The sequence below is a fragment of the Peromyscus eremicus genome, chromosome 16_21, assembly GCF_949786415.1.
Source record: "Peromyscus eremicus chromosome 16_21, PerEre_H2_v1, whole genome shotgun sequence".
NCBI lineage: Eukaryota > Metazoa > Chordata > Mammalia > Rodentia > Cricetidae > Peromyscus > Peromyscus eremicus.
In genome coordinates this window covers 26,166,100-26,182,913 of record NC_081432.1, presented here as the reverse complement: position 1 = coordinate 26,182,913, position 16,814 = coordinate 26,166,100, and the positions used below count along the sequence as shown (strand labels likewise).

At 42.8% G+C, this 16,814-nt stretch overlaps 1 protein-coding gene across 1 annotated transcript in view; it reads right to left on the bottom strand.

Annotated features, from left to right (window-relative positions):
- Positions 1 to 4,239: 4,239 nt before the first annotated feature.
- Mcu (mitochondrial calcium uniporter) overlaps positions 4,240 to 16,814 on the bottom strand; it is a 169,082-nt gene continuing 156,507 nt past the window's right edge. Inside the window, exons 5-8 of the mRNA XM_059282158.1 lie at positions 13,600 to 13,760; positions 11,594 to 11,797; positions 8,154 to 8,270; positions 4,240 to 6,079 (exon numbers count right to left, since the gene is read on the bottom strand). Coding sequence (XP_059138141.1) covers positions 6,002 to 6,079; positions 8,154 to 8,270; positions 11,594 to 11,797; positions 13,600 to 13,760 — 560 coding nt within the window. The 3' untranslated portion in view covers positions 4,240 to 6,001. The remainder of the gene's footprint in view (positions 6,080 to 8,153; positions 8,271 to 11,593; positions 11,798 to 13,599; positions 13,761 to 16,814) is intronic.

Below are 16,814 nucleotides of genomic sequence, written 5' to 3'. Positions count from 1 at the left end.
TTACAGGTAAACAAGGAGTTGTGTGGATCTCAACATGCAGTTTTAGTTACTTTCTCACCGGCAGGACTCAGGCAATTTGACCACTGGCCTCTTAAGCTGTGGTTTAATGGCAGTGATGGATGGCCGTGGGACTCTCATGGCAGGGCAATGCTCTTAACAGAAAAAAACAAGTCTCACTGTTTCCTGTCCCGGACAAGCCGTTTGAATGCTTCATGTGTGTTTCAAAAAAAACAAAGGACGTGTACATGAGATAAGCCAGGTTTGTTGCCAAGACTGATTGCTGGAGTCAAGGACTTTCACCCGATAGTCCTTTGGTTCTACAAACAAGAATTCCTGGGGCAGCAGGATTCCCTCTCTCTCTCTCTCTCTCTCTCTCTCTCTCTCTCTCTCTCTCTCTCTCTCTCTCTCACACACACACACACACACACACACACACACACCCTTACGTTTCTCTCTTTTTATTCCCTTTTAGTTAGCCTGCCTTAAAAAAAATGATTAAAAATTTTAAATAGATACAAAAGTCAGAAGAACAATGCCGAATACCCAGCTGCAAAGCTCACTAACGTTTTATTAATTTTATTTTGCTCATATTCTACTATGCATTCCAAAGATGTGGTCCTCCTTATTTATGTAACAATGAGGTTGTGATTACAGCTATGAAAAGTAGTAATAATTCTTCTGTATCTGATGCCCTGTCTATGTTTAACTTTCCTAATAGTTTCAAATGTTCATTTTTATTGCTAGTTTGAATCAGGATTCAACAAGAGTTTTACTATTGATTGCATTTTGCTGTGTCACTTAAATTTTCTTACATTGTTCTTCCTTTTTCCTCTTTGCTATTTGCTGAAAATGCCCAGTCATCTAACCATCAGATTATAGAATATCCCATATTTCAGATTTGATTGCTTCTTTATTGTATCTTTTAGCCCCCCCCCCAACTCCCATAGCTAATGTTATTAGGATTTAAACCCCCAAATTCCCTATTGACATGGAATAACCACACCTCAGCCAAGAGAAAGTAAACCAGTTTGCTGTTCTGAGACACAGAGCATGGGGACAGCTTTCAACACATAATGGTACCTGAGCTGGGGTGATGGGTGAGATTGCCCAAGGGAAGAATACCCCAGGATGGAGTGTGGTGGGAAGTTAGCATGAAATATGTGGTTGCAGGAAGGAGACTCTGCAAAGGCCAAGAAATTGGGGATGTGAGGAGGGAAATCCAAGAGCTGAGTCACAGGAGCCGAGAAGGTTGAAGGAGATGGCCCTGTTTAGCGTGTGCCGCACTTATAAAGCATGTGCCAATGATACACAAATGTGAATTTATAAAGCAGGCAACTTTACATTCAGTATGATCCCAAGGAAATAACCCAAAAGGTGCTTTATGGAAGACACTATGTATGACTCATTTGGGAGAAGAAAAGTAAAGATTGGTGATACTGAAAAAAATCAATGGCATTTATATATCACTCCCCTGTAAAGGTCAGGGAACATTGAAGAAGAGGGGCAGGAGGTGTATAAGAGCCAGAAGATGGGTTTAGAGGCTTTGAAATGCCATCTAGATTTGACACAGCAATTCCAATCGTGAACTAACCACCATGGTTACCTGTACTGACCTGCACAAGACTGGCCCTGTCAACAATGTCACAGGTGGGGGAGGGGCTCATGAGATGCTATTACTTGCTGCTCAACTATTGGCTATTGATAGATTCTGGGAAAGGGGTAGTCACTGTCTTCAACAGTATACATACTGCTGAGTCCACCAAGCTCTGATGGGTGGCTCCATGGTCACACAGATGGACCCTGGTTAAACTATTCAGTGGGTTACAAAATAAATGTATAGACATGAATTAAGAAAAACAGTTGTGGCCGAGCGGTGGTGGCGCATGCCTTTAATTCCAGCACTCAGGAGGCAGAGACAGGCGGATCTTTGTGAGTTCGAGGCCAGCCTGGTCTACAGAGTGAGTTCCAGGAAAACCAAAAAAAAAAAAAAAAAAGAAAAAAAAAAAAGAAAAACAGTTGCAGCAGGGAAATGGGAGAGGGTTGGGGGTAAGTGGTCAGGAGACATTGTGTACATGTGTGATATTGTCCATCAACTCATTTAACTAATAAAAAAAATGGGTGGAGTTGGGAGTGAAAGTGAGTCCCAAAACCTAAACAGTTTCCCTTTTCTGTGAAATCCTAGGTAGATTTGAAATCCAGCATCATTATACCTGTATTTGAAAGCATCCATCTGCATGCTGAGCGCCACATCCTGGCCACAGGATTTTTCACTGGCCACAGGATTTCACACTGGCCCCAGGCTGCCCACCAGTTACATACTCACCCATCCTCCAGCTGTTCCACTGTTGGACTTTGGGACTCACAGGAGTCACAGCACACGTGTGACTGAGCCACTGTCTCTTCATGTCCTTTCTCCAGAGCTATGGTTCATCTGGTCCACAGTCTCAACAGAATCGTCAGCCTGCTTGTTGGACACTGACTGCCAGCTGCACAGAGGTCTGAGAACTTGCACTTCTAGCAGTTTCTGTGAGATGAAGATCATCTCTGAGGACCCTCTGTTAGTCTCAGCTCCAAAAGCTCAAGTTCCCTCAGCCAACTGCAGTGCCCCACTCAATGACAGATCAATGCCAACCACACTCTGGCTCTATCGGGAATTCACAACTTTATAACACAGCAAACTATTCCTAACATAAAGCTGCCACCAGAACAGTTATTAAGTGTTTAGTTTGGGGGCCCTAAGTTTATTCTTCTGTGCCATCTCTATCACCTGTCTCCAGAACTTCATCTTCCCAGATGAAAATGCTTTAATGCCTCTTAAACAATAACTCCTCATTCTCTGATCTCCCCGAAAAATATCACTTCTACTTCTGCGAATTTGATTAGATGGTTTACACAAGCAGAATCATGAAGTGTTTTTTCTTTAATGATTTTTTATTTATCATATTATCATCAAAGTTTATCCATGTTATAGCATGTCAGAATTTTCATCTTTTGTGGCTGAGTAGCATCCCATATCCATTGTATTTACAGGCCACATCCATCCTTCTGTTTCTGGAACCTTGGCTGCCACTCTGAATAAATAGTAGTATGCTGATGTGCCCTTGCATTCCTTCCACTCTTTGGCCAAGCTGAATAACTCTGTCACTGTTTGAAGCCTCAAATTCTTTCTGACACATACCTAGAAGTGGGATTGCTGAATCATACAGTTATTCTGTTTGTTGCTGTCAACTAATATCTACCTCTTACTGGATAATTCACAAAGCACCGTGTAGTAGAGCTCATACATTATCTCACTCATTTCCCATGCAAACCCCACGAAGGCAGATATTACACCCACATCTTACAGATATTACAGGCATTTCAGAAAGAATGACTACTTGCCTACTTCCCAAGGAGAAGCCCAACCATAATTCGCTCTTCATCTGTCTCAAATCCCCCCAAGCAAAGTAGAACAGAATGTTGCATACAGTGGCCCCACATTTTCACCCTTCCTTTACGCTTCACTTACCTCAGCTGTGTTTAATGAGACTCTGTAAGCTGCAGGGAGATGGACCATCACTCTGCAGGCTCTCTGAGCTCAGTCTTCACAGAGCAAACAGATACCATGTTGTTTTGTTTGTGCTTTTGATGTACCTTTGACAATGGTGGTTCCCCCATGATAATTTCCTATTGAGTTAGCAATCATAAATTTGATTCAATTTCTGAAAATAATGGCTATTTAATTTGATTTATTTTTGAACAGCTTTCTATGTAATCAAGGTAGAATGATATAAAAGTGATTTTTTCCCCTCCCTGTTATTAAAAGGTGAGGATATCAGTTTCGATGCTGCTTTATACTGACTATAGAAATGACTTGACATCTTGGTGGTTCTGGAAAATTGGGAATACAATGTCCACTTACGTTAGGGAAGAATTAGTGACATACAGGTTTAGGAAGAAAGCTTAATTTGATGCTGCTACTTTTTATAAAAATCTACTTTTATTTATTTATTTATTTAATTTTTTTTTTTTTTTGAGACAGAGTTTTATTCTGTAGCTTTGGCTGGTCTGGAACCTGCTGATCTAGAACTCATAGAGATCCACCTGCCTCTGCCTCCTGAGTGAATGCTGGGATTAAATGTGTGTGTCACCACACCCAGCCTATATATAATAAAACTTTAGACAGAAAAATCTTCCCAGCTGCAATCACAGGAAAGTCAGTTTCTTTCTGATTTTGTTTTAAAGAACGAGATGCTATGATTCAAAAATTGAATAAGTATTTATTGTTCCAGAAGGTACATTGCTTTTTATACATATTTCATAAATGATACAGGATTGTACACGTGTTCAACATTTTGCTCGCCCCCCCTTGCCTCCCACACCACCCAGAGGATTCACTCATTGCACTGTGCCTTTCCTTCGTAAGAACCCTGCACACCAACAGGATGGATGGTTTAAAAACACTCCACACAACAGAAAGAAATGGGGGAGAGGTTGGACAACAGGAAGGAAGTAGGAGGCTGGGGACTGAGACATGCATCCTTTCACTCTGTCATGCCAGTGAAGGGTGGTGGCAGAAGCAGCAGTCCCGGCTGGCCTTCGACCTCTGCAAGGCACCTGGAGTCTGGGTTTGTCATCTGAAGGTTTGCTTTCATACACAATGATCTCAAAAGGAGGAGGAAAAGGAAACCCCTTGCCCCGCGAGGAGGGATGAATCACGTGAAGGGATTAAAAAAAGCCAAAAGCCAATCGGCTGTGCGGCAAGCCCGCTTCGTTCTTGCCATCCTGCCCCCGGAACAGTTAAAAACAAGACAGTAGACAGAGATTTCTTTGACTTTTCGAGTGCAGGTGCCATCTGGAAATATAGTAGAAAACGTTCTCATAGAGTATAAGATTAATTCTTCTGTCTCTCAATTTAAGATAAAAAGAAAGAGGGTGGAGAAGGTAGGGCTAGCGGAAGCCGTAGAAAGGTATTCTTGTATAAAGATAATCGCACCCTTTGAGACCCACCCTTGATCTACAGCGACTGGAGTGGTAGAGTGGGGAGGCTCACAATGGTGAGGAAGTGTGTGTCTTAGATCAACCAAGGGCATCCCAGGTCTGAATCAGCCACAGAGCCATGATTTTTTAGCTGATTTGTAGACTGTCCATCCTCCTTGTTTGGTAACACAGATGAACTCTGGCCCTCTGACCTGTGATGTGGAGGAGTGGGGGTTATCAATGGGATTGGCATACAAAGGAGAGGATCTTTTCCTCCTCTGAAGACTAATTAGTAAAAAAAACAAAACAAAATACAACTAAAACCTCATGCAATATTGCCAGTGATTTCTAGACACCGATTCAGAGTCCTGGGAGATAGACATGAGAACTCATGAAGAGATAATTCAACTGTCAATCATCAAACAGTCATAAGTTGATTCCAATGATTATTTGGATAAAAGTAGTGTAACCTACATAAGTAGGTAGCTGGTCAGAAAAGGGATCCGGGATGGAGAGATTCCTGGTAACTTTGCAGAGACTGGGTCTAGCTTAAGATGAAGGCTAATCTCACCAGCTCAGACTCTGCCAACCACGATTCATAAGGATTTGCTTTCTTATATAGTTATTTATTCCTATGTCAAAAATAAGAAACTTTAAATAAAAAAAAAAATCAAAAAAAACAGACTAGAGCTGAGTGGGGTGCTGGTGTGTTAGTGTTTTGCAGACCTTGCAAAGATGTAAGAGACGAACACCCCAACATCACCCTTGCTTGTCCTCTTAGCTGTGACTGTGCTGTTCCCATTTGGAAATGGAGACGTTTAAGACAAGATTCACTACACCATTTGCACTGGTACTCCACGATGCCTGATCCTCAGAACTGAACATCCCTTTCTTCCCCAAGATCCCTTTTGTGTTCTGTTTTAGAATTAAAGGTAAAAACCCTCTCCCCCACGAGGCTCCCCTTCCACCTGCAATGCTTTGATTAAAAAGGCATGAGTTATAAACAGGTGCTCTCTCTGCCGGGATTCACGCTCTGCGCAGATCAATCCTTTTCTCCGATCTGTCGGAGGGGCAGATGTACTTGTAACGGGTCTCTCAGTCTCTTAAGGTCCATTTCTGCCTAAAATAGAGACAACAGGTGAGGAAGGGTGGCCGGTGAAGCTGTGAGCAACATTGCTGCCTCCTGAGAGAGGGAACAGCCCTGCCTTCATTACTACAGTCGGAAGACATCCTCTCAGGGACTCTGAAAATCAGATGAAGTCTGTAGCCCAAGGCAGTTCCTCCCAGAAAAGCAGAATGGCCAGGCAGTATAAAGACCCCAGCCTAAGAATGCAGGGACCATGTCAGACATCTGTGACAGCATTCCTGCATAAACCTTTAAGAGGAACCAAAGTCTTAAAAAGTCTTAAGATTTTGTTCATTCAATATCTATTTAAGTATTTACTCAGTCAATGATTTGTGTGTGTGTGTGTGTGTGTGTGTGTGTGTGTGTGTGTGTGTGTGTGTGTGATAGGTCTTTTTATGTAACTCCGACTGCCCTGGAACTCACTGTGTAGACCAGGCTGTCCTTGAACTCAAGAGCTCAGCCTGCTTCTACCTCTGGAGTGCTAGGACTAAAAGCGTGTGCCACCATGCTTTGCTCAACTTTGTTGATTTTTGAGATCATCTCACGCTGTAGCCTAGGTTAGCCTCAAACTCAGAGCAGCCTTCCTACCTCCACCTTTCAGTGCTAGGATGACAGGCATGAGTCTTCCCACCAGCTAGAGCAGTGTTAAAAGGATGTGCAGTCAATTGAAGCCTCTTCAAAGCGTCTCATGCTTGGGTCTCATCCTTAAGAATTATATTAATTAGCTGTGGGCGGGGCTGATGCACCTGTATTTATACTGGCTCCAGAGATGACTGACCAGTACTACCCTCGGCTTAGAATGACTACATACAGCACCAGAAGGCAATGTGTGCTTAGGCCAAGGTGGGAAGGTGGATTACACCTATTAACAGCACAACCTTATCAACACACACAACCTCATCAACACACACAACTTCATCAACACACACAACCTCATCAACACACACACACACACACACACACACATACACACACACACACACACACACACACCCCACACCAGGTAGCTAAGCACTACAGAGGAAGGAAAACCTTCTGGGGACTGTTGAAAACCTCTGAAATCACTAGACTATGGAGAAAACAAACAGGAATTTATTCAACAAAATCGAAGGAAGTGCAAGAATTTGAAAGAGGTGCCGCTTCTTGGAAAATACGCTCGTCTTTAAAAGGCATCTTCTAGAACAACCTCCAGGGTACGCCTGGCACAGACCTTTCGGTCTCTCCTCCTTGCTGTGGGGTTTTCACTTTGGTGCTGTTGCTGCCGTCCAATTTAGTTGGGAAGTCTTTGGATCAATTATTGTAGAGCAATTAAGAGAAAACAAAACTCACCAAACAAACAAGCAAATAAAAAACACCCAGATGACTCTAATTGAAAAGCAGGGAATTCTGAAGAATTGAAAATGAAAAAAAAGAAGAAAATAGCTCTAAAAATGTCAGTGTTGGTGTCAACAGGATAGCTAGGACTTGTCATCTTTCCATCCACTCAAGTCTGAAAACTAGAGGTGATGTGGTGGCACACTGGTGTCAACCCAGTACCAGTACCCGAGAGACTGAGCTAGGAGGATCACCGGAGTTAGAGGGCAGCCTATGGCACATACCCAGACGTGTCTCGTAAACAACAACAACAACCACAACAACAGCTGGAGATGTAGTTCAGCTGGCAGAGCACTCGCCTAGCATGCTCGAGGCCCTGATCTCAATCCCAGGCATCTCATAAACATGATGTATAATCAATCCCAGTACTTGGAAGGTGGAGGCAGGAGGATCAGAAGTTCAAGTCGTCCTCACTGCTATATACTGAGTTCAAGGACAGCCCAGGTTACACAAGACTCTGCCTTAAAACAAACAAACAAACAACAAACAGAAAAATGTCCTAATGAGAAACCAACCCCCTTAAAACAAACCTTCTAGCTAAGTGTCCATTGCTAACGGTTTGATTAACCACCTTTACCCAGGATACAGTAGCTGGATCCCTCCTTCAGGCTGCCCATTTGAAGGACCATGATTATGGATAATAATGATGCTGTTTAAGATGGGGCTGCACTCATTTAATTCTTCTAGAATTTACCTGAGCAATTGCATCCTTGAGTTGATTGTATTTCTCTAGGTCGAAACGTGACTTTTTGGCTCCTTTATGGAAAAATAATAAGTATTGTCTGTCTCTGGCTTCTGGATAAACATATTCCTACAAAACAAAGGAGAAATTAGCCCATGAGTCCTCACTAGTAGTATTCCAAAGACATTTTATTGACTTTTGGTTAATTATTAACATTAATTAGACTCAGCATAATATGTATACATAAGGACAGACCAGCATGCCGTGGTACACATTTAGTTATTTCTTAAACATTTGTTTGTCTTTTGTGTTTTGAAATCAAGTTCCCATATGTTTCTCGGGCAGGCATGGATCCTGGGCTCAAGCCATCCTCCTGTCTCACCCTCCCCAGCAGCGGGGACTGCAGACACTTGCCACTGTGCTGAGATTTGATTGTTCTTAGGCAGCCAGAGTCTTTTTATTTCTTACTGCTTCGTGCTATTATACTGTAGACCACATCGTGGTGTCTGTCTATCATCTGTTCTACCACTGCTAAGCTGAGATGGGCCAGCATGCCTGGATTCACTGAATTTTATTATTTCAAGGACTTTGCCATCCGTCGTACAGATTCTTTAGGTTGGGAACGAATGTAGCATATCATTGTAACAATTCAGAAGAATTTAGATGTTGCTCATGGTGCTCATTAGAGATGGTAGTTAGGCACACCAATATTTAGCATAAGAAGTTATGTACATTTAATTCAGCTGATGCTTCTGGTCAGAGGTGTGACTAAATTGTTTACTATTGCTATGCCACAACTTGTCACTTGGGGGCAGTAACAGTATTCTGCAAGTTCAGTGGCTCATCTAACACACAGGAAGGACAGGGAGACAGTAATCGCTTCCCCCTCCCCCAGCCCAGCCCTCCCAGCTCAAGCTGGCCTAGAATTTTCTATGTAGACCAGATGCCTCTGGTACCCAAGTGCTAGAATATAGGCGTGTGACACATTCCTAGCCTCTTCAATAGTTCTACTATTATTCTAGATCCAGATTATTTTGTTTTCAGAAATAACTATACATGAACAAAGTCAACAGAGGGAACGTGGTAATTTACAGGAAAGAGAAGCTTGGGGGCAGAACACAGTTGGGTTCAGTTCCCGAACCTACAGTTTTCAATATGTAACTCTTATCCTAATGAGCCTTACTTCCTTGTCTGTAGAATGGATATGTACTTACAAAATTGAGACTAAATATATGAGGGGATGTATATTTATGCTATTAGATGTAAAATGTATGACATGCGATTCATCTTGGGGAAAGGTGTATGGATGTTTTCACAGATGTGAGAAGGGAAACAATCTTTTCATAATTGAAGAGATGCAAAGTCCATAGGGAAATGTCTTTTTTTTTTTTAAATTTGACGGACTGGCAAGAATATATCACAGTTTCTGAATTCAAGGTATAACTGGAGAGGTTCTTGTACGTGCCTGAAGGTGTGACTCATTTATTTCATTTGTTCCTTTTATTCAGTCCTTGAGCTATAAGGTACCATGTCACAGGGTCAGAGAGTAAAATGGGAATGGTGTCCTGCCTGAGCAGGTGTGCTGCATCACACCTGCAACCTCAGCACCTAAGGTCTAGACAGGAAGATCCCAAACTTCAGGCCACACTGAATTACAAAGTGAGAGCCTGTCCCCAGAGCAAACAAACCACACCCTTCTACTACTACTACTACTACTACTACTACTACTACTACTACTACTACTAATCCACATTAAGATATTATAGTCTCCTTTGAAGGAAAAGACATTGAATAAATAATTATGAGACAGCACAGGGCAAGAAAAATGGGAGACTAATACACTGCAGTGATTCAAGAAAAAAGGGAGACAATGAGCTGCAGGAAAATGATCAAAAGCTCATGAAAGGTGGGGATTTAAGGAAACCTTGAAATAGGACAGATAGAAAGGAGCAGAACTTTCCAGATCGAAGAATGCTGTGAGGAGAGGAATGGGGTAGGGGGTAATGGAGGGCATCTTGGGGGACTAGAACACAGTGCGAACACTGAGCTGAGAGACATTTAAGGATGGACAGCCATCAGTTATGAAAGCCCAGGCTGGGGAGGAGGAAGAGGGAAACTGAGGCAGGCTGCACCCAGAGAGGCAGCTGGGTAGGATGACATGGTTGCTCGTTCTGTTCACTCAGGACTGCTATGAGTCACAGGATCACAGCAGACCCTGGGTGAGCATTCAGAGAACACAGACACTTCACTTTCCCCTTCTCTACCAGGCATGTTTGGGAGGCCAAGAAAGGTTACATAAAATTCCCATGCTTTTGTTTCCCTACACATGCCTAGGTCTATGATCACAGATCTAACCACAGGAGGAAAATGCCTAGTTCAAAAGAAACCATGTAAAACTTCCTGAAGCAGCCCTTAGCCTGCTTTAGACACAAAGAGAATGCGGGGAGTCTTGTGTGTATCCACTGCTCTGACTGTTTCTTTTTCAAGGCAACGCTGGTTAGATCCAGTATGGCAGACATAGTGACAGGTGCTGACGGGGCTCCGTGGTGGAGCGTGTCTAGCATATGAGAGGCCCTGGGTTCCATCACTGGCACCACACTAAAAAAAAGCCATAATCATGGGGCTGGAGAGATGGCTCAGAGGTTAAGAGCACTGGTTGTTTTTCAGAGGTCCTGAGTTCAATTCCCAGCAACCACATGGTGGCTTGCAACCATCTACAATGAGATATGGTGCCCTCTTCTGGCCTGCAGGCTGAACACTCACTGTATACATGATGAATAAATAAAATCTTTAAAAAAAAAAAAGCCATAATCCATCATACTTCTCAAAATGTCACCATGGATTTCCATGACACTTGAACCAACACAAACAAAAACTGGTTTTACATAGTAGTATTCACTACGGTGGCCTTGGTTGATAAATACTGAGGATAAAGTGACCGAGTTCTTACTGTTCACCTTTCTTTTACGGATCAAAACATCCTTGAACATACACAGAAGTAGCTTAGAGTCTAGTTTATGCATTCAGTTAACTATAAGGAATTTCCATTCTAAAAATTCAATGAAAAGTTGGGTGGCATATATTTATACATAAAATATTTACATATATATAGGAAGTCAAGCCATTATGGCTGGAGATGGAGGTCAGTGTGAGAGCTAGTGTGTATGAGGCCCTGGGTTTCAGCTTTAGCACTATAAAAACAGTATTATAAATAAATATCAAACAAAAAGGTGAACACACCCCTTATGGTGGCACACTCTTCTGTTCTCTCTCATCTTATTACAATGTTAATTCTAGAAGCATCTATGCACAGGATTCATAGTGGCCAAGGCCATGTCATACACATCCCTCTCCATCTTTAGCACCCACAACAGTACCAGCACGTAACTGAGAACTGGCCTTGAAAACTCCATTCCTGGTTTGTAAAAAGAGACCTGGAGAGGGGTCCTTACCTGGCGCGTCATCACAAAGTATGCGTACATGGCCATGGCACTTCCATAGGTGATGAAGTAGGTGACCGGCTCCATGATGTCCCAGGAGTATTCCCACCAGGTAAGCCGGGCCAAAATGCCAAACTGTGTGGCCATGTAGGCCAGGCCACCCCATAGCACCAGAGTCGTCCTCTTCTCTGCTTTCCTGCTGATTTCAATTCGTACCTAGCGGGCACACATGGACAACCTTCAGGCACTTGCTTTGGAAACAATGCACAACTCTTTTAAACTGCTCTACATCCACAAACGGAACAGGGCTTATCAACAAGCTGGAGTCAATTCCAGCAATTGTAACCTGTCTCCTAAATAACAGTGGTAGTGTTCACCGAACACGACGTCTACAGGGAAAACCGAGAATTCTGTGTGCTTTCTGAAAGTTTTGCCCTACAGGCTTGTGGAAATAAGAGTGTGAGTTTCAACAGCTCCTCATCCGACGGCAAGGCTAACTTTTGAAAGAGGTGAATAAAAGCTGCCATGTCCTCTTACTAGTGTGTCAGACTCCATCTATTATCAGTTTTAGTTCAAATTTATCGCACGGCAGAACAAGAGAAGGAGTCAGCACAGACTGTGGATTCTGAGCAAATGTGTTCAGGACGAGATCTACAGGGTCCCATTAGCTTTTTTATCGTGTAGTTCTAGAGGCTGAACATGGCGCATGGTAGATAATAACACATGGTAACAACTGTCCTTAGGAGAGCAAAGGCACACCGTTGAAAGGACTTATTTCTTTCTCCAATCCCAATTATCCAGCCTCTTAAAATGAAAACATACATGTCACACAACACGGTTTGGTCAGTGAGGGGCTGCACATATGACATGCACCCACAGAACAGTGTATGATTCACGTGTTTGTGGCAATGCTGGCGTACGGAAGCCCACTGTACTGTGAGTGCAGGAGACAGTGGTATGACTCTTGAAGGCAATGAACAGCTACGCTACTGGGCAAAGTACTGTCTAAACTATCCTTTCTATTGTTATTCTGGAGGCGGTTACACAAGCCTCATACATGCAGGGTCACCATGTCTCTGGCTATATCAAGAGGTCATGCTGAGCAAAGACCTAGACCACCTAGGTCTACACAAATACACTCTGTGAGGTTCTCACGATGAAGTCTCTTAGAGACATTTCTCAGGAGGTATCCCCATCATTAAGTGAGCAATGGCTGCACCTGCAATATCATAAAGATTCAGGGTAACATGTTCACGATTCAATATTCTAAAAGTGTAAAGGAGAAAAGTCAATCATGGGCCTGCATGAGGTTATTATATTCCTTCTGATTATTCTTTGTGTATAAGTGTGCACATGAATATGAATAATGGTATATGAATAATACATCATATGAATAATGTATATGAATAATACATTAAAACTTGGGTCATAATGGTCAGTGAGATGGCTCAGTGGGAAGGGTGCTTGCCAGAAAAGCTGATGACCTGAGTTCAATCCTCGGGACCCACACTGTAGAAGGAGAAAAACTGACTTCTGCACATTGTCCTCTGCTCTCCACATGTGCTCGCTGTGGCATGTGCGTGCCCACACAGTCACACATAAATAAACAAATAGAATAAAAAAACCTGGATCATATCGACACTCCTTTTACTTTCCGTTGCACAGATATTTTCTACAGTGAATTAGGTTTACACAATCGTGTTCTGTACACTCTTTTTTCATGAGCTGGTATCCACTACATTCAGAAGTTCTCCTGGTCAGCAGTCACTCTAGTCTTTGTATTAGCAGTAGGGGAGGTACAAATGGATCTCTGGAATCTTGGTCTAGTGCCAAGGCTCCAGACAACTCTCTTTTAAGTCCTCTTTTGGCTCTGACTGGAATTTTTTGAATGGTTCAGACCAGTAAGCTAATGGACCAACTTGAATAAGTGGACTCAAGTATATCAAAGGAGCCCATGCATTGGGGGTTGGGAGGCTGATACACAGGGGATCGAGGGAGCAGCCTGAGGGGGTCTGCACCTTCTCCAGGGGGGCCAGCTGCTGCTTGAGGTTCTCCAACCTCTCCACCAGCTCCCGCTCTTTGTTGAGCTGATGCTGCTCGATGCACAGCGTGGTGTAGAGCTGCTGGACCAGTGTCTTCACATCGTTCAGGGTTTCCGCGTTTTCATGGCTTAGGAGATCTGAAAGAAAGAGGTTCAGAACTGTGGTGGGGAATATACTGTATGAGAGAAGAATAAAAACAAACAGATAAAATAAACACATAAATAAAACAATAACATCTTAGCCAGGAGATGGCTCAGTGGGTGACGGTGCCTGCCGCCAAGCCCGATGACCTGAGTTCAATCCCAGGGAGCAACATGGTGGAGGGAAGGAACCGACTCCCACAAGTTGTCCTCTGACCTCCACATGTGCACAAGTGTGCACACATGCACACACTCAAAGTACATGCACATGCACACCTATATAACTAAAAAGGTAATAAAAATTGAACACCTTAAATGAAGAATTGTTATTCCTAGATCTATGAGACAATGGCAAGGCCATGAGGCAGGTCCATCCATTATGGGAGTCCTTCAGCACTAAACTGAATTAACAGTTTTTAAAATATCAGTCTATACATGAAGGAAGTAAAAATCACAGGAGGGTGACTCAAAAACTTTGAAATCAATACCTATTATTTTATTCTTGGAAGTTCAAGTACTATAAATATAGCCAGGGCCAAGGGAAATGGGAAGGGTTACCCCCAGTGCTGGGTGTGGCTGGGGAGCTTGTCTAGCACACCAGGGCCTGGGCTTGATTCCCCAGACCTAAAAACCAGTAATACCAACGGACAGAAACAAAAAACTTAGGACACAAGTTCAAAGCCAGTCAGGGGGGTCAGGGTCAGCTTCATTATGATTCTTTATTAAACGGTTGGTCTGTAATTTACCTGTGGTCTTGACATTTTTTGTTGATGTTTTCCCCACTTAGACACTTCTGAGAAAAACATATACTTACATATACATATTTCAAATTTGCAAAGCTAAAGGCAAAAAATAAAATAAAATAAAATAAAATAAAAAAAAACCCACCAACACTATAGTAATCTTAACACTACATACCTCCCCCAGCATACCAGCCAACTTCTATTCTATCTTGTTTAGCAGAGGCCAAGAATAGCTGTCTGGGCCTCAATATCATGCTATAAAGGGTTATGAAAATGATCGAAAAGGTGAAAGATTAAATTCTTCGATTCACTATCTTCTTTACGGGCAGCAGGGGTCTCCAAAACTCTAAAATGTGTTTTGAGGCTCTAATAAAAATTCAGCTACATTCCAAGCCCTGATCAGTCCTTTCCCAAATCAAAATTTGGCTCCGAGAACATGAACAATCTGTTTCCAATAGCCTCCAGTATAGTTATCACAAAAAGTTAATCAATGAAGAAATCCATGGAAGGCAGGGAAGTGGATTGGAAAAGGGCTCATGTGGTAAAACATCCAACATGGAATCTTCTAGAGCTTCAGTAAATGTGTCTGGGATCAATGGCAACAGAAACAAGAGCACTGTGGGTTCTAGAAGTCGTCCATGAGAAGAGGATCCTACCGCAGCAAGGCTGCAAGCTCACATTGGAATATAGCCTTACCACACAAATGCATTCTAGAGGGCATTTCCTCCATCTAGAACATTGGTGGACCCCACAGCTCCCGACTCCAAGGCCAGGAGCTGAGGTAAAATGAAACCTCCCAATACTCCCCCTGCAACTCAGTTCTCTTTTGAAAAGGTAAATCCTGAAGTTGATATGTTTCAATGAAATTCTCTCCCAAATAGTATCCTACGCTGCTGGCTTGGATGAGAATGGCGCCCATAGGCCATGTTTGAATGCTTGGTCCCCAGCTGGTGGACCTGTTTGGGAAGGAGTAGGTGTGGCCTTGTTGGAGGAGGTGTGTCATGAGGGGGAGGCTTTGAGGCTTCAAAAGCCTCCCGCCATCCCCAGTGTGCCCTCTGCCTCCTGCTTTTGGATCAAGATGTGAGCTCCCAGCTGCTGCTCCAGCGCCATGCCTGCCTGCCTGCCGCCATGCTCCCTGCCATGATGGTCATGGACTGTTATTCCTCTGGAACCATAAGCCCAAACAAACCCTTCTCTAAGTTGCCTTGGTCATGGTGTTTTATCACAGCATTTGGAAATAAGGTTGACATTTGTTTTACAATAAAGGAAATTTCTATTAGAAAATCATTTAAAATGTGTTAGTTTAGAAAGATAACCTTCAGGCCATGGGTTCCACTGTGTAGATTTAATTAATTAGTTAACTGATTAAGAGACAGTGTCTCATTATGTAGCTCAGGCTGGCCTTGTATTCATCTCACAATCCTCATGCCTCTGTCTCCTGAGCTGGAAGCTCAGGCAAGCATCTTTGTGCCTACGAAACTTATTTTTTGTATCAGTCTTCCTGTGTTCACTGAGGCAATACATAATTGTTTTTTTCCTTTTCTAGGTTGATGTTGCAGTTAGAAGGTTCTGTGTCTCATTTCACAGGCATAAGAACACTTGTAAGCTATTTTTAATATTTTTCTTCTTTAAAATTTAACTTCAGATCCACACTCCCTCTATCACAATAGTCCTACATATTTTCCTGACATACACACATCTGCATCTTTCATGATATGCATTTAATGCTTCATGTAAACTGTGGCAAAAGATCGAGACATTGTCAGGCTCTGCCAGTAGGTCATAAAACAAGCAGTGAAGTGGCAGGAAGACTCATCCAAACAAACACAGCCCAAAACTGTGGAAGAGAAGGAGGAGGCATTCCTCATGAACTGGCATGGTGAGGTCGTCATAGCCTCCTATGAGGTAAGAGAAACCGTTTAGTTAGTTTTTATACCCAGTCAATGTGTGAGACTGTAGTATGCTTCCAAGAATACCTTCCTCTGAGTGGCTCTGAGTCAGGGCTAAGCAAAAGAGAAATCAAGGTGAGATTTTGGAAGGAGGAAGACGGCATCACGTTTTGAAGGGTGCTGAGGTTGGGAGTCAGGCAGATGCAGAGATGCCTGCTGATAGACCAACTGCATCTGCTCCCTCCCACTGTGTCGGGCGACCTCTCATCTGTAGCATTTGTTGATTAATGGCAAATCTAGACCTAGAACCAGATGCAGACTTCTAAAAATGGCCTGTTCAATATGGGAACCACTAGCCACATGCTTCTGTTTATTTTTAACTATCTTAAACTGACAAGTAAAAAGTATATATATTTATC